This window comes from Salmo trutta, chromosome 14, assembly GCF_901001165.1.
Source record: "Salmo trutta chromosome 14, fSalTru1.1, whole genome shotgun sequence".
NCBI lineage: Eukaryota > Metazoa > Chordata > Actinopteri > Salmoniformes > Salmonidae > Salmo > Salmo trutta.
In genome coordinates, this window is record NC_042970.1 from 24,892,837 (window position 1) to 24,914,882 (window position 22,046).

At 43.1% G+C, this 22,046-nt stretch overlaps 1 protein-coding gene across 2 annotated transcripts in view; it reads right to left on the bottom strand.

The window, feature by feature from the left end:
• LOC115207672 (receptor-type tyrosine-protein phosphatase gamma) overlaps positions 1-22,046 on the bottom strand; it is a 344,554-nt gene that overhangs the window by 55,549 nt on the left and 266,959 nt on the right. For both annotated transcript variants that reach the window (XM_029774999.1, XM_029775000.1), the window contains exons 6-7: positions 11,759-11,825; positions 1,672-1,829 (exon numbers count right to left, since the gene is read on the bottom strand). In XM_029774999.1, coding sequence (XP_029630859.1) covers positions 1,672-1,829; positions 11,759-11,825 — 225 coding nt within the window. The remainder of the gene's footprint in view (positions 1-1,671; positions 1,830-11,758; positions 11,826-22,046) is intronic.

Consider the following 22,046-nt stretch of genomic DNA (forward strand, 5'->3'; position numbering starts at 1 on the left):
TCTAGGGTTTCCGGCATGACGGTGTTGATGTGAGCCATGACTACAGATGTGAGTGCTACGGGGCAGTAATCATTTAGACAGGTTACCTTCGCTTTCTTGGGCACAGGGTAGCTAGCTAGCTCCCTGCCTCTCAGGAAAGTCCAAAAAATACTTTTTATACCAGGAAGGTCTGTAGAGTCGCAGTGAAATAACACTATTGTATATTCCATATACATCCCAGAGTATTATTCATTGTTGACTGGATCTCAGGCCAAATCAAATCATCCAAAAGGTCAGGCTGAGAGTTCCTCCATGCTGCTTTTCATCTTCTCTACTCTGCCTCTCCGCTCTCTTATAATTCAGAGGATGACAACAGACAAATCCCGTCTATTACCCTGCTATGGGACACCTGCTGTCTTCTGAGGAAGCAACATTCACCGTGAGCTCCCATAAACACCCTATTGTAAAGGGGCAATCTGCAGTTGTCCACCTATCTTTGGACTTTAATTAATGATATGTGCCCATTGATTCTTGAAGAATATAACTTATAAATGCCTCATGAGTTTAGTTCAACAGTCGTACCCCATCAGAACCCAAAATATAAAGCTTGTTTACATTTACTTTGTTTACTAACACTCTATAGCCTCAAAACATTGTTAGAACTATAATGTTTCATATCATGTATGGTCAGTCCTTGCATCCAAAGATCTGTCCATGAATTTGAGACTGGTTAGATTTCTCTAGCTCCATCCCTCAAATTTTTACCAAAACAGTGGTGGGGATAACAGTTTGTTATTGTTTCAACTGCAGATGGCTTTTTAGAGTTTTATGTGTATGTGATAGTCTTATTGCTAGTCGTACTGTGCATGCAGCTGCTATGACTGCCCACCTTTCTGCTAGCATTTGGGGGTACAAAGACCTATGTACCAGTGTGCCATTTTGCATTCAGCACTAGGACTATGCTCTTGCCTATGGGTGGTTAATCTTCAGCTGAGCTCTATGTAGCAGCCAGTATGTTATCTAGCCAGACAGTATGTAAGGGGAATATGAAGCAGGCTAACGGTAAGCTAGTGGTATTCAAGTGGTATAAAGCTGTATCTAGGAGTGACCTATCTTTCTGTGGGCCCAGAGCCAGGCAGCTCCTCTCTTCCACAGCTCCAGAGCTGTCTGGGCCTTGACTAAGCTCTGGCAGATAAACATGTTTAATGCAGACCCACAGAGCACGGTGACAGGGGGCAACGCTCGGCCACCCCTCAACACCACAGCTCTATCTCTCTCCGTCCCTCTCCACCTCTCCCTCTCCCTCTCTGTCCCCTTATATAAAGCCAATACTTCTTCCACGTTTGGCGTCCTCCAGTCGCACTCTTAAGCAAACTCATTTGGCCTCATTAGAATGTAAGTCTGCCAAATGTTCCCTGGACTGTTGGGGAGGAGAGATGGGGAGAGGAGTGGAGAGAAGGGTCATGTGAGGACAGACACTGCACCATCACATTACTGACAATGTCTGTACCAACCCAATCACAAATACAGACATCACACATTAGGTATGTGAGCAAATTACAGTTCCTGGAAGGAGGAGACCATTAGTCAAGAAAGACATCAGTGTTTGTGTGTGTGTGTGTGTGTGTGTGTGTGTGTGTGTGTGTGTGTGTGTGTGTGTGCGTGGCGCATTTGAGAGAGACAGTGACTCACCTGTTTGTAGGAGAGGAACACAGGTCTGTTGAAGACGATCCACTCTACCACCTTGCTGCAGGGGGGGGTGGTGAGAGAGCCTGTGTAGCGATAGTAACTCCCCAACGATGACGGCAACAGATCTCTCAGAACAAAGGGCTCCAGGAAGGTTTCTTTCTCTGGGGGAGACAAGGAATCAGTATCAACCATTCAGTCACCGCCAAATACACTCTACACATGTAGCACACTGAGTGTCCATACTGCAATGCTGGAGAATGAGAAAATGTATTTACTGATGTAAACAGTGTCATGGGGAAGATGTGTTCCCTTTGTCACTGAATCATTGAGTACAGTACGGCCCTCTAGTGCTGATGCAAGTAGTCAACCATTTTGCCAACTAATCAATACCATTGATCTCCTCTAAGAATTATTCAACCAGCCCTGAGTCAGAGCTCACGTGTGTAACCACTGGATCTGTCCCCAGTGTCCCAGGCTCCATCAGAACTCAAAGTGTATTTTGGAATGGACCACTCAAGCTTTACACAAATATCTGGTGAATCCAAAAGATGGTAAAACCAACCCAATTCCCTCCAAAATCCTGTTGTGATGGCAACGTTTATCAGTCAAAGACAACAATGGCAGCCCAACACACACCCAGGGTAAAGATAAATGTAGCTGGGGCAAACCTCTTGTGCCATAAGAATGAGGCGTTCCCTCCCAAATAGAGATAACAGTATAAATAACCTAAAAGATGGGGTGAAGAAACAAAACAGAATGGCTATATGAATCCTCCTGCCCCACATTTTTAATACATAACTAAACTTGGAATCCTATTGAGCAGGGATGAAAAAGAGGCTTAGCGTGCTAGCAATGCATCGCGGAGCCACATCAGATTGGAAGTGAATGGGAGAGCTGGGGATTAAAGCCAATGCTGCAGAATAGAGGACAGAGGCAGGCACAGTGGCAGGGAAGAGGCTATACTGTTACCACCACAGCTGTACCACTAGCTAGGCTCACATACACTACTGTAGTCTACTGTACTGTAAGCTATTTCAGCCATTATAAATTAATTGCCAATCAGGGCTGGAGAGTGCCGAGTCAGTGGAGACTTCAAAGCCACCGTGAGATGCTGAATTAATGGACTTGTAATTTGTGTCATTGAGGAGCGGGGTGTTCATTTCAGTACTGTCACAGGAGACCACTGAGAGGGAACGGTTCACTGGGTAAAAAATGATGCTGACACTGGGCTAACACTGGGCCATGTACATATACATACATTGCATGCAAAAGAATACAATGACATACATGTACAGGGTTAGGGCAGTACAGTATGTCACCGAATCAGCACCCTCTCTATTCCTCCTTCCTATGCTGTATCCAGCCTTGAGTCACTGCTGTATCATACAGCTAGGTCGTATAAATTAGTAGATAAACTTGAATCACTCCTAAGTCTCCATATTATGCCCCAGTACCTTTTCACAGTTCAAATCACCATGTCTTTAGACAGAAAAAAGACTGTGGCTCACTGCATTTTTACAATGTAGCCTTTGCATGCGTAAATGGGCAACCACTGTACTGAATGTACCTTACACAGTCTCCTGCACTCATCTAGTGCTTTTTCAAATAGGAAATGAAGGAAGAAAGGATTTTCCTGGTTCTATTAAAGATGAAAGCCAGACGACGAGATCATTTCATCTACATATATGTGCTGACTGACCCCAGCTTAAATCCACTCGCAACATCTGCCTCTTGCGCAAGAGAGCTACACACACACACACATGCACAGACACACGCAAACATGCACACACACACACGCACACACGCACGCACAGATACTCAGAACTGTGGCTCTCAGCACTTGGCATCTCCTTATATGTGTCCCGATTCGTCTCTTTGTGCTTAGATTGTGTCCCTGCCCTTGCTGTATAATTAAATATTAAGACTAAGTAACATAGGAACCTAATGGATGATTACTTGAGCAGACAGCTTTCCTGTCGCACAGGCCTGTGTGCTTAAAATACCAGCAGAATGAACTCTGTCGCAGCGATGCTAATGTTGCAATTAAAATGCTTTCCTTTGAGCCACAGGGAACACACAGAGCCATCGAAAACAAAGGATTGTTTCACAATGTTCTCACAGCAAATACTCCTCTGACACTTCTTCTTTTCTTCAAACTATTGTCTAATTGTTTAGAACGTAGCGTGTGTTGCTATTTGTGTGCTGGAAGTTTGATTGTGAGTTTGTTAGTATGCATGTGTGTATGATAATGCTTAATTCAAATCCATACATCTTGAGATCCTCCTTCTTCCCTCCTTCCCTCCCTGTCCCCTCCTCGTGTGGAGCCAACAGAGCTGAAAATACATCTCTGCCATTCACAACAGCAGGAGACAGGCCCGTCAGCGGGGGAGGGAAGGGGGAGACTGGGGAGGCGGGGGACCCCACGGTCATATCTGTCTCTGATAAAGACCCCCCGTACCGCTGCATGGCCCTGGGCAAGCCACAGCCTGCCTCACCCTCCCTGCCTCTTCTCTCCCTCCCTCTCCTCTCCAGTCACATTCCCTCCTTCCTCCTTTCCTCTCCCAACACACTCCCTCCTTTCCCCTTCTCTCCAGTAATTCTCCCTCACTCCTCTCCTAAACTGCCTCCTTTCCTCTCTCACATTTCCTTCCTCCTCCTTTCCTCTCCCACATTCCCTTCCTCCTCCACCGCCCTCAGTAACAACACACGGTTACACTAAAAGTAACGTGATGATGAGGATTGTATCATCGTCAAAATCATCATGCAATATAGTTCCGATTTTTCTTTACAATATAGATATAGTTCTGTCTGTAAGCTACAGCTGTTAATGTATCAGTATGTCAAAGTTACCCAGCCCTGCTACATCAGTGAGAGTGAGAGCTCAGTGAATCAAAGGCTAGAGCAGTCTTTATCTTAGCTTGTCGAGTGCCTTAAGCCTTCACCCTAATAACAATCTTAGTCCTGTCAGATTTAGCAGCTTTATCTGACATCAAACATTCACCCAACTATAATCACTACACCAGGGACACACCCATAGCCCTCTGGTCTCATACACACAAGGCTTTAATTGTCTCTTGCAGATCTGCAAAAAAGTGTAGTCAGAACCAAGGTTAATATTCCTAATTTGGAATTTTAAAGTTAATATTGGCATAACTATTTGGCAATTCAATAAAAAAAAACTGGCATTGATGAAGCAAAGGTCAACCAGAAACATGGTAACCAAGGTACAACACAATAACCCACTTAAGAAGCCAGCATGTATAGAAGAATAAACTCTACAGCAGGGGTGTCAAACTTATTCCATGGAGGGCCAAGTGTCTGCTGGTTTTTGGATAATCCTTCCAATTAATACCTACACAACTAGGTGAGGGGAGTTCTTTACTAAACAGTGACCTTCATTCCTCAATCAAGTGCAAGGGAGGTGCGAAAACCAGCAGGCACTTGGACCTCTATGGAATGAGTTTGACACGTGTGCTCTACAGGGTGATTTCTCATGAGAGCCCAGCAGCTTGCTATGCTTGTTTGAGGGCATTTGTTAAGACTAGGCCTGGGCAGCTCCAGTCCTCGGGGGCCTGATTGGTGTCACACTTTTTCCCCAGCCCCCGAAGACTGGAATTGCCCAGACCTGTGTTAAACAAAGGTTTCATGTAAAATGCAACAAGCCGTGAACTACAAAGACCGCCAGCCAGTGTGGTGGTGCGTGTCCGCCAGACAAGACCAGACCCAGCCAGATGAGAGTGGAAATTTAACCAGCTCTCTCTCTTTCAAGTCCCTAGAACACTGAAGGACAACTCCAGTCCTCGGTGGCCAGAGTGGTGTCACTGTTTCGGTTTCCACTAGATAGCACTGCCACAAAGTCAAAATGGTCAATATCATAAAAATGTATGAAAACAAAAATGTAATTTAAGGTTAGGCATAAGGTTAACAGTGTGATTAAGGTTAGGGTTAGGTTTAAAATCACATTTTAAGAAGATACATTTTTGAAATAGGCAGAGTTTATGACTTTGTGGCTCTGGTAACGGTCCACTTTTTCCCCATCCCAAGCAAACATAGCTGATTAAGCTAATTGCATTTTAAATGGAAGATCATGATTAGTAGATTATTGGAGTCAGGTGTGTTAGCTGGGGCTAGGGAAAAAGTGTGACACCAACCAGGCTCCCGACGTACCCGGTTCCACGAGGGGCTAAAGGGGGCTTAGCCCCCTCAGTTGAAACTTCTGCCCCCTCAGTTTTAGTTTTATGTCCTACTTATATCACGCTATACCACAATAAACATAAAGTTCAAATGCAGAAACTCTGAGATCACTGATTGCTTTTGAAGTGACAGGTTGGTGTTTTGCAGGTACTATTTAATGAAGCTGCCAGTTAAGGACCTGTGAGCCGTCTGTTTCTCAAACTAGACACTCTAATGTACTTGTCCTCTTGCTCAGTTGTACACCGGGGCCTCCCACTCCTCTTTCTATTCTGGTTAGAGCCAGTTTGTGCTGTTCTGTGAAGGGAGTAGTACGCAGCGTTGTACGAGATCTTCAGTTTCTTGGCAATTTCTTGCATGGAATAGCCGTTATTTCTCAGTACAAGAATAGACTGACGAGTTTCAGAAGAAAGTTCTTTGTTTCTGGACATTTTGAGCCTGTAATCGAACGCACAAATGCTGATGCTCCAGATACTCAACTAGTCTAAAGGCGGCCAGTTGTATTGCTTTAATCAGAACAACAGTTTTCAGCTGTGCTAACATAATTGCAAAAGGGTTTTCTAATGATCAATTAGCCTTTTAAAATGATAAACTTGGATTAGCTAACACAACGTGCCATTGGAACACAGGAGTGATGGTTGCTGATAATTGGCCTCTGTACACCTATGTAGATATTCCATAAAAAATCTGCTGTTTCCAGCTACAATAGTCATTTACAACACTAACAATGTCTACACTGTATTTCTGATCAATTAGATGTTTTTTTAAATGGACAAAAAATGTGCTTTTCACTCTCCAGATCCCCATCACGTGAATTCTGATCACCTGTTCACACACCTGTATGTCATTATCACACACTATTTACTTCAGTTCTTTGCACCCTATCATTGTGAGGTATTGTTTGTTTTATGACACACTTCTATTCGGAGATCTGTTTTCCCCATAATTTACTCCTCCCGTGTATGATAGTTGTTGTCTGCTTCACTAACGACACCTTTTGCCTATTCCCTGCCTGTTCTTTAGCCTATCGGATTTCCTGTTATCAACCTATTGCCTGATCTCCCGGACAACGTTACTAGCCTTTTCCCTGCCTGTACTGTTGCCTTCTTGCACCCCCTGTGTATGACCTTCTGCCTGCCCCTGGACCCAGCTACCTGCCTCCTCCTGTGGTCCTTTACAATAAACACCTGCTGCGCCCTGCGCTTGAAACCAGCTCTCTGTCTCCCATCGTGTTCATTACAATTTCTAAGTGACCCCAAACTTTTGACCGGCAGTGTAAATATACATACAGTACCGATCAAAAGTTTGGACACACCTACTCATTCCAGGGTTTTTCTTTATTTTTACTATTTTCCCAGCCTGGAGGTGTGTTGGGTCATTTTCCTGTTGAAAAGCAAATGATTGTCCTACTACGCAAACCAGATGGGATGGCATATCACTGCAGAATGCTGTGGTAGCAATGTTGGTTAAGTGTGCCTTGAATTCTAAATAAATCACTGAGTGTCACTAACAAAGCACCCCCACACTATCACACCTCCTCCTCCATGCTTCACGGTGGGAACCACACATGCGGAGATCATCCGTTCACCTATTCTGCATCTCACAAAGACACGGTGGATGGAACCAAAAATCTCAAATTTGGACTCATCAGACCAAAGGACAGATTTCCACTGGTCTAATGTCCATTAACCATGTTTCTTGGCCCAAGCAAGTCTCTTCTTCTTATTGGTGTCCTTTAGTTGCGGTTTCTGTGCAGCAATGCGACCATGAAGGCCTGATTCACGCAGTCTCCTCTGAACAGTTGATTTTGAGATGAACTCTGTGAAGCATTTATTTGCACTGCAATTTCTGAGGCTGGTAACTCTAATGAACTGCAGCAGAGTTAACTCTGGGTCTTTTACCAATTAGGGCTATCCTCTGTATACCACCCCTATACATCCCTTGTCACAACACAACAGATTGGCTCAAATACATTAAGGAAAGAAATTCCACAAATTAACTTTTAACAAAGCACACCTGTTAATTGAAATGCATTCAAGGTGACTACCTCATGAAGCTGGTTGAGAGAATGCCAAGAGGGTGCAAAGCTGTCATCAAGGCAAAGGGTGGCAACTTTGAAGGATCTCAAATATAAAATGTATTTTGATTTGTTTAACACTTATTTGGTTACTACATGATTCTATATGTGTTATTTCATTTTGATGTCTTCAATATTATTCTACAATGTAGAAAATAGTAAAAACCCTGGAATGAGTAACTAGGTGTGTCCAAACTTTTGACTGGCACTGTGTATATATATGTAAATATCACTTTCATCTTTGAAACACCAACGCTGTGTAAATAAATCCAACACTCATTTGCACCTCTACCTGCCTGCCTCCTGCCTCCCTATGACTGCTAGAAAGCCCTTATTTTACAGCAAAGATAGGCTACAGATTTTGCACCAACCTGTCACTTCAAAAACAATCAATGATCTCAGAGTCTCTACCTTTGAACTTTATTTTGATTATGGTATAGCATGATACAGTGGCAAGATAAAGTATGTGAACCCTATGGAATGACCTAGATTTCTGCATAAATTGGTCATCAAATTCTATCTGATCTTCATCTAAGTCACAACAATAGACAACCATAGTGTGCTTAACCTGTTGGGACTAGGGGGCAGTATTTGCACGGCCGGATAAAAAAATGTACCCGATTTAAACTGGTTACTACTCTTGCCCAGAAACGAGAATATGCATATAATTAGTAGATTTGGATAGAAACCCCTCTAAAGTTTCTAAAACTGTTTGAATGGTGTCTGTGAGTATAACAGAACTCATATGGCAGGTCAAAACCTGACAAGATTCCATACAGGAAGTGCCCTGTCTGACAATTTGTTCTCATTCTGTTGCATCTCTATCGAAAATACAGCATCTCTGCTGTAACGTGACATTTTCTAAGGCTTCCATTGGCTCTCAGAAGGCACCAGAAAGTGGAATGACGTCTCTCCTCTCTCTGGGCGAAAAACAGCAGGAGATTTTGTGAGTGGTCAGGCTGGGAACAGTGACACTGGAGATGCGCGTTCATGTGAATTCTCCATTTTTTTCTTTCAGCCTTTGAATGAATACAACGTCGCCCGGTTGGAATATTATCGCTATTTTATGAGAAAAATAGCATAAAAATTTATTTTAAACAGCGTTTGACAAGCGTTTGACATGCTTCGAAGTACGGTAATGGAATATTTTGACATTTTTTGTCACGAAATGCGCTTGCGCATCACCCTTCGGATACTGACCTGAACGCACAAACAAAACGGAGGTATTTGAATATAACTATGGATTATTTGGAACCAAACCAACATTTGTTGTTGAAGTAGAAGTCCTGGGAGTGCATTCTGACGAAGAACAGCAAAGGTAATCCAATTTTTCTTATAGTAAATCTGAGTTTGGTGAGGGCCAAACTTGTTGGGTGTCAAATTAGCTAGCCGTGATATGTACTCAGAATATTGCAAAATGTGCTTTCCCCGAAAAGCAATTTTAAAATCTGACACCGCGATTGCATAAAGGAGTTCTGTATCTATAATTCTTCAAATAATTGTTATGTATTTTGTGAACGTTAATCGTGAGTAATTTAGTAAATTCACCGGAAGTTTGCAGTGGGTATGCTCGTTCTGAACATCACATGCTAATGTAAAAAGCTGTTTTTTGATATAAATATGAACTTGATTGAACAAAACATGCATGTATAACATAATGTCCTAGGAGTCCTAGGAGTGTCATCTGATGAAGATCATCAAAGATTAGTGCTGCATTTAGCTGTGGTTTTGGTTTTTGTGACATATATGCTTGCTTTGAAAATGGCTGTGTGATTATTTTTGGCAGGGTACTCTCCTGACATAATCTAATGTTTTGCTTTCGCTGTAAAGCCTTTTTGAAATCGGACAATGTGGTTAGATTAATGAGAGTCTTGTCTTTAAAATGCTGGAAAATAGTCATATGTTTGAGAAATTGAAGTAATAGCATTTTTGACGTATTTGTATTTCACGCCACGCGATTCCACTGGCTGTTGACTAGGTGGGACGGGTTAAACTAATAACACTCAAATTATTGTATTTTTGTTGTCTATATTGAATACATCATTTAAACATTGACAGTGTAGGTTGGAAAAAGTATGTGAACCCCTAGGCTAATGACTTCTCCAATCAATGAGATGAGATTGGAGATGTTGATTAGAGCTGCCTTGCCCTATAAAAACACTCACTAAATTTGAGTTTGCTATTCACAAGAGGCATTGCCTGATATGAACCATGCCTCTAACAAAAGAGATCTCAGAAGACCAAAGATTAAGAATTGTTGACTTTCATAAAGCTGGAAAGGGTTACAAAAGTATCTCTAAAAGCCTTGATTTTCATCAGTCCACGGTAAGACAAATTGTCTATAAATGGACAAAGTTCAGCACTGTTGCTACTCTCCCTAGGAGTGGCTGTCCTGCAAAGATGATTGCAAGAGCACAGCGCAGAATGTTCAATGCAGTTAAGAAGAATCCTAGAGTGTCAGCTAAAGACGTACAGAAATCTCTGGAAAATGCTTACATCTCTGTTGACGAGTCTACGATACATAAAACACTAAACAAGAATGGTGTTCATGGGAGGACACCAAGAAAGAAGCCACTGCTGTCCAAAAAAACCATTGCTGCACGTCTGAAGTTCGCAAAAGTGCACCTGGATGTTCTACAGCGCTACTGGCAAAATATTCTGTTGACAGGTGAAACTACAGTTGAGTTGTTTGGAAGGAACACACAACATCAAAACCTCATCCCAACTGTAAAGTATGGTGGAGGGAGCATCATGGTTTGGGGCTGCTTTGCTGCCTTAGGGCCTGGACAGCTTGCTATCATCAACGGAAAAATGTATTCCCAAGTTTATCAAGACATTTTGCAGGATAATGTTAGGCTATCTTCCCGCCAATTGAAGCTCAACAGAAGTTAGGTGATGCAACAGGACAACGACCCAAAACACAGAAGTAAATGAACAACAGAATGGCTTCAACGGAAGAAAATACACCTTCTGAAGTGGCCCAGTCAGAGTCCTGACCTCAACCCGATTGAGATGCTGTGGCATGACCTCAAGTTAGCAGTTCCCACCAGACATCCCAAGTATATTGCTGAACTGAAACAGTTTTGTAAAGAGGAATGGTCCAAAATTCCTCCTGACCATTGTACAGGTCTGATTGCAACTACAGAAAATGTTTGGTTGAGGTTATTGCTGCCAATGCAAACCCCCCAAAAATGTTGCCCCCTTGCTGATTTCAACAGCCCCTCAGTCACTTTATCCTGTTGCCAGATCTGGCCCTCGAGGACTGGAATTGCCCATCCCTGCCCTAGAACAACCAGAGAACATTAGTAGCACACCTCTCCAGTCCAATTTAACAGAGATTGGACTTGATTGAGCTGGACTTGTCTGCTTGTCAGGTGATTTCTACATTGAAACAGAAAGCCTGTGATGAGTGTATTGAGATGTTAGGCTAACGTGTAATAAGCCTGAGATGATTCCATGAATACTTAATGTAACTACATGCTATGGTTGTGCCAACTTTTATTAAAGACTGTGTTCATTATTGTTTGAAAGGGGTGCATCAGGGATAAAAAGATAATTCCGCTTTAGGGGAGTGTTTTTTAAAACAACCTAGTTTCTTTTGTCTGTAGAGACTCCTGGGGGCAACCTGGGGTATGTTCTCTATAATTAGGTACTTGCAACAACAAAAAACTACACAAACAGAAATGAAAAAGGGCTGAGATATTGCAGTGTTACATGCAACTTTGGAAAAAATTATGTTGTGATCCTCAATGAACAAATGTTGTAGGCCAATGATTGGTGAATTCCCTCCTGGAATGATTGGGTGATGGATGTGTCACTCACCATGATGAACCACGCCCCTCAGGCCATGGATAATGGGGTCCACTGCTGGGTTGTCCTTCAGTCCCACCTGAGAACAGGAGAGGAGAGAGGAGCAGGAGATACACGTTAGTCTGGAAAACATGTAAGACATTGTGTAACACCTCTGATACTTCCACTCAGAGAGAAAATAGTAGTTACAGAAAGAGAGGGCAGAGAGAGAGAAATAGCGAGAGAGAGACAGAGAGGGGGGGAGAGAAAGAGACCATTTTCTGTAGAGAGTGAGTCTTGGTGATGGAAAAACAGAGTCAATCAGAGGTCTGTTTGACCTGAGCTGGAGGAGCAATACACAGGACGTCAACAGACTCTATACATATGTGGGTCCTGCAGCTACACACTAGGGCTAACCCCAAATAGTCGACTGGTCGATTGTTTGGTTGATAGGCTGTTGGTCGACCAATAGTTTGTTAGGTCTAGCAGTAGAAAATATATACAGTACATATACAGTACCGGTCAAAAGTTTGGACACACATACTCATTCCAGGGTTTTTCTTTATTTGTACTATTTTCAAAATTGTATAATAATCGTGAAGACATCAAAACTATGAAATAACACATACGGAATCATGTAGTAACCAAAAAAGTGTTAAACGAATCAAACAGCTTCATGAGGTAATCACCTGGAATGCATTTCAATTAACAGGTGTGCATTCTTAAAAGTACATTTGTGGAATTTCTTTTCTTCTTAACGCGTTTGAGCCAATCAGTTGTGTTGTGACAAGGTAGCAGTGGTATACAGAAGATAACCTTATTTGATAAAATACCAAGTCCATATTATGGCAAGAACAGCTCAAATAAGCAAAGAGAAATGACAGTCAATCATTACTTTAAGACATGAAGGTCAGTCAATCCGGAACATTTCAAGAATTTCTTAAGTTTCTTCAAGTGCAGTCCCCAAAACCATCAAGTGCTATCTTGAAACTGGCTCTCATGAGGTCCGCCACAGGAATGGAAGACCCAGAGTTACCTCTGCTGTAGAGAATAAGTTCATTAAAAAGTCTCAGAAATTGCAGCGCAAATAAATGCTTCACAGAGTTCAAGTAACAGACACATCTCAACATCAACTGTTCAGAGGAGACTGTGTGAATCAGGCCTTCATGGTCAAATTGCTGCAAAAAAAACACTACTAAAGGACACCAATAAGAAGAAGAGACTTGCTTGGGCCTAAAAATATGAGCAATGGACATTAGACTGGTGGAAATCTGTCCTTTGTTCATGAGCCCAAATTTTAGATTTTTGGTTCCAACCGCTGTGTCTTTGTGAGACGCAGAGTAGGTGAATGGATGATCTCCGCATGTGTGGTTCCCACAGTGAAGCACGGAGGAAGAGTTGTGATGGTGTGTGGGTGCTTTTCTGGTGACACTGTCTGTGATTTATTTAGAATTCAAGGCACACTTAACCAGCATGGCTACCACAGCATTCTGCAGTGATACGCCATTAGCGGGACTATCATTTGCTTTTCAACAGGACAATGACCCAACACACCTCTGGGCTGTTTAAGGACTATTTGACAAAGAAGGAGAGTGATGGAGTGCTGCATCAGATGACCTGGCCCCCACAATCACCCAACCTCAACTCAGTTGAGATGGTTTGGGATGTATTGTACCACAGAGTGAACGGAAAGGAGCCAACAAGTGCTCAGCATATGTGGGAACTCCTTCAAGACTGTTGGAAAAGCATTCCAGGTGAAGCTGGTTGAGAGAATGCCAAGAGTGTGCAAAGCTGTCATCAAGGCAAAGGGTGGCTATTTGAAGAATCTCAAATATAAAATAGATTTTGATTTGTTTAACACTTTTTGGTTGCTACAGTGGGGGGAAAAAGTATTTGATCCCCTGCTGATTTTGTACGTTTGCCCACTGACAAAGAAAGGATCCGTCTATAATTTTAATGGTAGGTTTATTTGAACAGTGAGAGACAGAATAACAACAAAAATATCCAGAAAAACGCATGTCAAAAATGTTATAAATTGATTTGCATTTTAATGAGGGAAATAAGTATTTGACCCCCTCTCAATCAGAAAGATTTCTGGCTCACAGGTGTCTTTTATACAGGTAACGAGCTGAGATTAGGAACACACTCTTAAAGGGAGTGCTCCTAACCGCAGCTTGTTACCTGTAAAAAAGACACCTGTCCACAGAAGCAATCAATCAGATTCCAAACTCTCCACCATGGCCAAGACCAAAGAGCTCTCCAAGGATGTCAGGGATGAGATTGTAGACCTACACAAGGCTGGAATGGGCTACAAGACCATCGCCAAGCAGCTTGGTGAGAAGGTGACAACATTTGGCTCGATTATTCGCAAATGGAAGAAACACAAATGAACTGTCAATATCCCTCGGCCTGGGGCTCCATGCAAGATCTCACCTTGTGGAGTTGCAATGATCATGAGAACGGTGAGGAGTCAGCCCAGAACTACACGGGAGGATCTTGTCAATGATCTCAAGGCAGCTGGGACCATAGTCACCAAGAAAACAATTGGTAACACACTACGCCGTGAAGGACTGAAATCCTGTAGCGCCCGCAAGGTCCCCCTGCTCAAGAATACATATACATGCCCGTCTGAAGTTTGCCAAAAACATCTGAATGACTCAGAGGACAACTGGTGAAAGTGTTGTGGTCAGATGAGACCAAAATGGAGCTCTTTGGCATCAACTCAACTCGCCATGTTTGGAGGAGGAGGAATGCTGCCTATGACCCCAAGAACACCATCTCCACCGTCAAACACGGAGGTGGAAACATTATGCTTTGGGGTTGTTTTTCTGCTAAGGGGTCAGGGCAACTTCACCGCATCAAAGGGACGATGGACGGGGCCATGTACCGTCAAATCTTGGGTGAGAACCTCCTTCCTGCAGCCAGGGCATTGAAAATGGTTCGTGGATGGGTATTCCAGCATGACAATGACCCAAAACACACGGCCAACACAACAAAGGAGTGGCTCAATAAGAAGCACATTAAGGTCCTGGAGTGGCCTAGCCAGTCTCCAGACCTTAATCCCATAGAAAATCTGTGGAGGGAGCTGAAGGTTCGAGTTGCCAAATGTCAGCCTTGAAACCCTAATGACTTGGAGAAGATCTGCAAAGAGGTGTCGTGTCTTTGGGTACCATTAAACTGAAGATAGGTTTATCAATTAACTCCCTGTAATTATTATCACTCGATTAAACTGATTAATCGTTTAATTGTAATTAACTAGGAGATCGGGGCACCAAGAAAAATATTCAGATTACAAAGTTATAATTTTCCTAATATAACTTTCCTATATTATAATATAGGCCAATTATCTTCTGGTTTCAATGGCGTATTTTACCTCTAGTCCAGTCTCATTCCAAACGTCGTAAATTGTTGTATCTGCACGAACGCAGTCTTTACTAAAGCATGGCTGGTCTGTTAGACAGTGGGTCATAAACGGTCAGCTGAGAAATTACACAGAGTTCATTAATATTAACAATTGACAATTGAAGGCTCACTCATTCGGGAACAATTGCAATCAATATATATTTACGCTCATGTGTCGTCGGGAATCCTTTTGAAGAGTTATGTTCTGATGGAGAGTTTTGTCCGCGTTCTCTCTCTCTCTCTCTCTCGGTTAGAATGGATCTTTCAGAGCGACATTCATTAATGTCGTCATAGAATGGATGTTTCGTTGGTCTTCACATTCGATGATATAATTTACTTAGCTGCAGACTAATAATTAATATCAAAGACTTGTTCTTATTCTGTCGGTCTCGATAGTAAAAGTTAACCACGTGGTATAGTTCACTTTCAGTAGAGTACTTGGATGGTCAAACCTATGGGCCAACTCGCAATGGAGTGTAGGCCTGGTCTATAGGTTTGACCATCCAAGTACTCTCTATGCGGGTTTGATGATCTCAAAAGGGCTTTGAAGCCAACTAAACGTTGGTTAAAAGTGGAACGATGCGACACTAAACTTCGAGGGGTCACTCAGACTACCTCGCCTCTCACATTGACAGTCATGCTGAAACTACACTTCCAGGACGTATCGCTCGTTCACCCTGTGTATGTTACCAGCCTCGAAACTGTAACCCTGCTACTTGGAGCAGACTTGATGGATCGGTTACTCCCATTGATGGATTGGAAAACCAACCAGGTATGGTCACAGGCCACAGTGCCTTCTCCACTGACCACACTGTCTTCCCCTAACGCTAGCTGCAACACAGTCCTTCACGAGGGGTATCTGTCGAAAGCACCCCTTGGGAAAAAGACATTTAGAAACCTCTTGGTACAAAATCCGATCCATGGAGATATTACGATATCTCGACACATTCCATCAGCCAACCTGATTGACCATTGTTTTCATGATTTCGAGCCAGCTGTCTCTGTGAATGAGCAACTTCCCTCCTCCTTGCAGTCGTGCAATACGATAGTTGATATGAACTTCTCTTGCCCTTTGGACACTTCCGCAAGCACTGCGGCCGTCCCAGCAAGAAAAACATTGATGCGCAGAGTATACTCTGCTTCCGATGATACATCTTCCGCTTTGTTGGGGACTGTCACCCCTTACAATGACACTAATGGCGTCAGTCCAGCTACTGACCCGATGACTCCCACTGGTGAAACACTTTGCAATATCACAGACCGATATCCTCGTCTCAGTTCGCAGGTAATGAAGAGGTTGCCACACGCGGACGCGGTGGGGACCGACATGCCTCGACAGCCACTGAGCGTTTTGAAGCACAAACACCAGGAGATTTGGTTGAAAGGTTACAGCCATTCTCATAACAACGCGGCCGCTGAAAACTCGTACGTGGGGTCCGATCTTCTTGTTTGCGCCTCGGACACCAACACCACCCGCTGGTGGGGGGGTCCCGAGGCACAAAGGGGGGAATAGTAGCCCAGACCCATGATGAGCCTCATCGAGGCCGGTGGGGGGGTCAAGACTGCGGACAACACCGTACGAGGCCGCCAGAGCATAAATCAAATCTAGTTGTAAACTCTCCTATGAGAACAGTGAGGAGCAGACAGGCCCCTAGACGGGGATTATCTTAGAACACATCTAAGATAGTACTGAGGTGTACCACACTGGTCGTAAAGGAAGTCCAGTGGACTTGTCCACCTCCAAAACAAATGGCATCAATAATCATTCTTTGCCATGTGTAGGTTCAACCACAATACAACTAGTAAAATGCTCCAATCATGTGTTCCGGTAGATAATATTTCAGAATAAATCGGTAGGATAACTGGTCCCCTTGAGTACCAGTACCAATACTAGCAACAGTCAGTCCAGCAGCAATCAGTAAGAAGGTTAGAGATTTAACCAATCAAATTACCATTGACAACAGCGACATAGGAGTCACTCAGAGTGCAACACAGGGAAGGGAATCTCCAGTGCACTCTTCCAATGGTTAACACACATGTCACTAATAAATAGGACCCTCCCTTCAGGAGGAAAATTATTAGAAGTCATGAACCATGATCACACCACGTATGACTGGTCCAATACTTAAAGAGTACTTCCGTCGTGAGGTTAGCTCCTCCGTGGATAACATATCTATGAAATAGACTTCATACCTATCGCCACTACAAAAGTGGAAGAAACAGTGACTTGTAGAAAAACTACTACAGACTCCCTTGACACCAATTCTGACTGACCTCCAGGCATTGACCTGAAAATTACCTGACTACGTCAGACTCATTCTGAACAAGTTGTAATCTGCCCGGATACTTGGTTTTCTTCCCTTGACATGCGCGCTTGTGTAAGCATAAGCGCACATGCACAACGGAACATCCAATTAGGATTTATGCTAGGACCACTTAAGGGCCCAAGCAATATAACATGCCTTAGTAAAGTTGAACATTTACTTCTAGGCCTTTGACTCTACAGCACTCACCAGTTTTCTTCCCAGAAGTCCATAGGTCATACCTGTAGACTGCCCAAAACTAGTGCATTACAGCTGTAGACTTATCAACTTAGGATAGCGCCTAAGCAACACACCAAGTAGGAAAACCCTAGATATGGTATTAGAGACAATGCCATGATAATCATTTTGCCAGAACATTGGACGTATTTAGAATACAGTCCAATTAGATGATTTTTTTTGTGTGAGAACTATATTTTGTATATTTTTGTTTATGCTTTCATTCCTTTTCGGTTCAGTTCCTTTGACACTTAGGAAGTGATAGAGTCATAAACAAAGTCCCCATACAACCATCGCTCATTGGGGAATGAATGTAATTATATATATTTCATGAGTGTGTGTGCGTTGTTAACATCTGCCTAAGTTACTGCCAGATCTTCCAGCCTGGACGACGGGTCCGGAACGGCGACCCCAAATCCGGACACCCATGGCCTATCCTTGTGGCGGCATGCCCGCTGTCAGAGAGACTACCAAGGTAAACCACCAGAGGGGGGGACCGCAACGGCGATCACCAACCAAAACATCCCCTGGCCCTTCCTGGGGTACTTTGCAGCTTCCAGGGAACCTACCAAGGTACACCACTAGAGGAGACCGCAACGGCGACCACCAACCGGACATCAACTGCCCATCCTTGTGGTGGACGGCTCCGCTTTCAGAGAGCCTACCAAGTTCAGCCACCAGAGAGGACTGCAACGATGATCTACCAACGGGACATCACGTGGTCATGATTTTATGTTGATTTGTAACTTGCAGGATAAACAAGATCCAAACCACCAGGGGGGGTATGTCATGACGTTGGCCTCTTTGGGTACAGGGCTATCAGTTGACCCCCTCCCCTTTGTACCATCACCCAACCTACCTTCCCCCCAACCCAGGGTTGTAAAAATTCCAAGAGGAGAATCTACTACCACCTGTTTCATAGAGAGACAAAGGAAATTCTTCCAACTCATAGAATTGGAGAACCGAGCGACATGTGTGTTCTGGAGAAGATATGGAAGATTGGTGAAGACTCCAGCTACGAACTGGTCCGCTTGGTACAATTTTGTGACACTCAGAAGAGACAATATAGCCATATTACCATAAAACTGTTTATATAATAGCCTCAGCGATGAGACTTGCATCATAATGGTTGTATAAAATGTATTAATAAGGATAAAGCTATTTGTAATACATTGAGATGCTATGTACTGATGTTAATGTGATAGAATTGTATTTCTGTAACCAAGTCTACCTCAGTCATAGGCACACCCCCCAGGGACACAGACAGGACCAGGCGTCATTTGACAAGCCTGTTCTATGGGCACTATAAAACACCCCCTGATTTACATTTCTGGAGACCAGGCCTACACTCCATTGCGAGTTGGCCCATAGGTTTGACCATCCAAGTACTCTACTGAAAGTGAACTATACCACGTGGTTAACTTTTACTATCGAGACCGACAGAATAAGAACAAGTCTTTGATATTAATTATTAGTCTGCAGCTAAGTAAATTATATCATCGAACGCGAAGACCAACGAAACATTCATTCTATGACGACATTAATGAATGTCGCTCTGAAAGATCCATTCCAAACGAGAGAGAGAGAGAACGCGGACAAAACTCTCCATCAGAACAAAACTCTCCAACAAGAATCCCGACGACACATGAGCGTAAATATATATTGATTGCAGTTGTTCCCGAATGAGAGAGCCTCCAATTGTCAATTGTTAATATTAATGAACTCTGTGTAACTTCTCAGCTGACCGTTTATGACCCATTGTCTAACAGACCAGCCATGCTTGTTAGCCATTAGGGCACATTACTATACCAATCCTTTGTGACGATAATTACTGTTTGTATGTTTTCTGTTAATTACTTAATGTAGTAAATAAATGATTTTAAGACAATTGATGTATGGATGATTTTAGTAAAGACTGGGTTCGTGCAGATACAACAATTTACAACGTTTGGAATGAGACTGGACTAGAGGTAAAATACGCCATTGAAACCAGAAGATAATCGGCCTATATTATAATATAGGTTAAGTTATATTAGGAAAATTATAACTTTGTAATCTGAATATTTTTCTTGGTGCCCCGATCCCTTGGTTAATTACAATTAAGCGATTAATCAGTTTAATCTCGTGATAATAATTACAGGGAGTTAATTGATAAACCTATCTTCAGTTTAATAGTACCCAAAGACACGACAGAGGAGTGGGACAAAATCCCTCCTGAGATGTGTGCAAACCTGGTGGCCAACTACAAGAAACGTCTGACCTCTGTGATTGCCAACAAGCGTTTTTCCACCAAGTCATGTTTTGCAGAGGGGTCAAATACTTATTTCCCTCATTAAAATGCAAATCATTTTATAAAATTTTTGACATGCGATTTTCTGGATATTTTTGTTGTTATTCTGTCTCTCACTGATGAAATAAACCTACCATTAAAATTATAGACTGATCATTTCTTTGTAAGTGGGCAAATGTACAAAATCAGCAGGGGATTACATTTTATTTCATAGTTTTGATGTCTTCACTATTATTCTACAATGTAGAAAATAGTCAAAATAAAGAAAAACCCTTGAATGAGTAGGTGTGTCCAAACCTTTGACCCGTAGTGTATATTATATATACACTATAAATTATTAGAATTTTTTTAACCCCTTTTTCTCTCCAATTTTTGTGATATCCAATTGATAGTTACAGTCTTGTCCCATCGCTGCAACTCCCGTACAGACTCGGGAGAGATGAAGGTCGAGAGCAATGCGTCCTCTGAAACACGACACTGCCAAGTTGCACTGCTTCTTGACACACTGCTCGCTTAACCCGGATGGAAGGAAACACCATCCAACTGGCGACCGTGTCAGGGTGCATGCACCCAGCCTACCACAGGAGTTGCTAGAAAGCGATGGGACAAGGACATTCCGGCCAGCCAAATCCTCCCCTAACCTGGACGACACTGGGCCAATTGTGCGCCGCCTCATGGGTCTCCCGATCTCGGCCGGCTGCGACACAGCCCGGTCTCGAACCCGGATCTGTAGTGACGCCCATAGCACTGTGATGCAGTGCCTTAGACCACTGCGCCACTCGGGAGATGCTCTGCTTTTTTGACACTACAATCCAAAAAGAAAGTCCTGTAGGCTCTAGTTTTGTCTTATCTTGATTACTGTCCAGTTGTGTGGTCGAGAACTACAAAGAAAAACTGAGTTAAGCTGCTTCTGGCCAAGAACAGAGTGGCACTTCTTGGTTTTCATTGTATTCAGAGCAGAGGGCTAATATACTGTAAATACTTTGCATACCAATCTCTCTTGGCTACGAGTTGAGGAGAGACTGACAGTTAAACTTATGCTTTTTATAAGAAACATTAATGCATTAAGCTCTGACACACACACTTACCTCACCAGACATGCCACCAGGTTTTTTTTTCCACAGTCCACAAATCCAGAACATATTCAAGAAAGCGTACAGTATTATATAAAGCCATTATTGCATGGAACTCCATTCCAGCTCATATTGCTCAAGTGAACAGCAAACCTGGTTTAAAAAAAAAATAGATAAAGCAACACCTCACGGCACAACGCCTCTCCCCTATTTGACCTAGATTGTTTGTGTGTTTGTCTTGATATGTTGGCTAAAGTATGTGTGCCTTTTTTAAACTGATGTAGTTCTGTCCTTGAGCTGTTTTGTCTATTAATGTTCTGTATTATGTCATGTTTCATGTTTTGTGTGGACCCCAGGAAGAGTAGCTTCTGCTTTCGCAACAGATAATGGGGATCCTAATAAAATACCAAATATTTCAGGCTCTTGTCATCTACTGTCTGGACTACTGCAACTCGCTGTTGGCCGGGCTCGCCGCTTGTGCCATCAAACCCCTGCAACTTATCCAGATCGTTGCAGCCCGCCTGGTTTTCAACCTTCCCAAGATTTCCCATTTCACCACGCCCCTGCGCTCTCCACTGGCTTCCAGTCGAAGCTCGCATCCATTACAAAACCATGGCGCTTGCCTACGGAGCAGCAAGAGGACTTCCCTGCCCTACCTTCAGGCTATGCTCAAACTCTACACCCCAACCCTGGTCTTTTGGCCCTCCTTCCCCTACAGGAGGGCAGCTCCCGCTCAGCCCAGCATATGTGGTTGTCTCACCTAGCTATCTTAAGATGAATGCACTAACTGTAAAACGCTCTGGATAAGAGCTTCTGCTAAATGACAAAAATTTTACATGTAAATGTCAACGTTGTGAACAGAGTGCCCCATACTCAAAATCAAATAAAATTTGATTTGTCACATGTGCCGAATACAACAGGTGTAGACCTTACTGTGAAATGCTTACTTACAAGCCCTTAAAACCTGTTGGGGATAGGGGGCAGTATTTACACGGCAGGATAAAAAACGTGCCCGA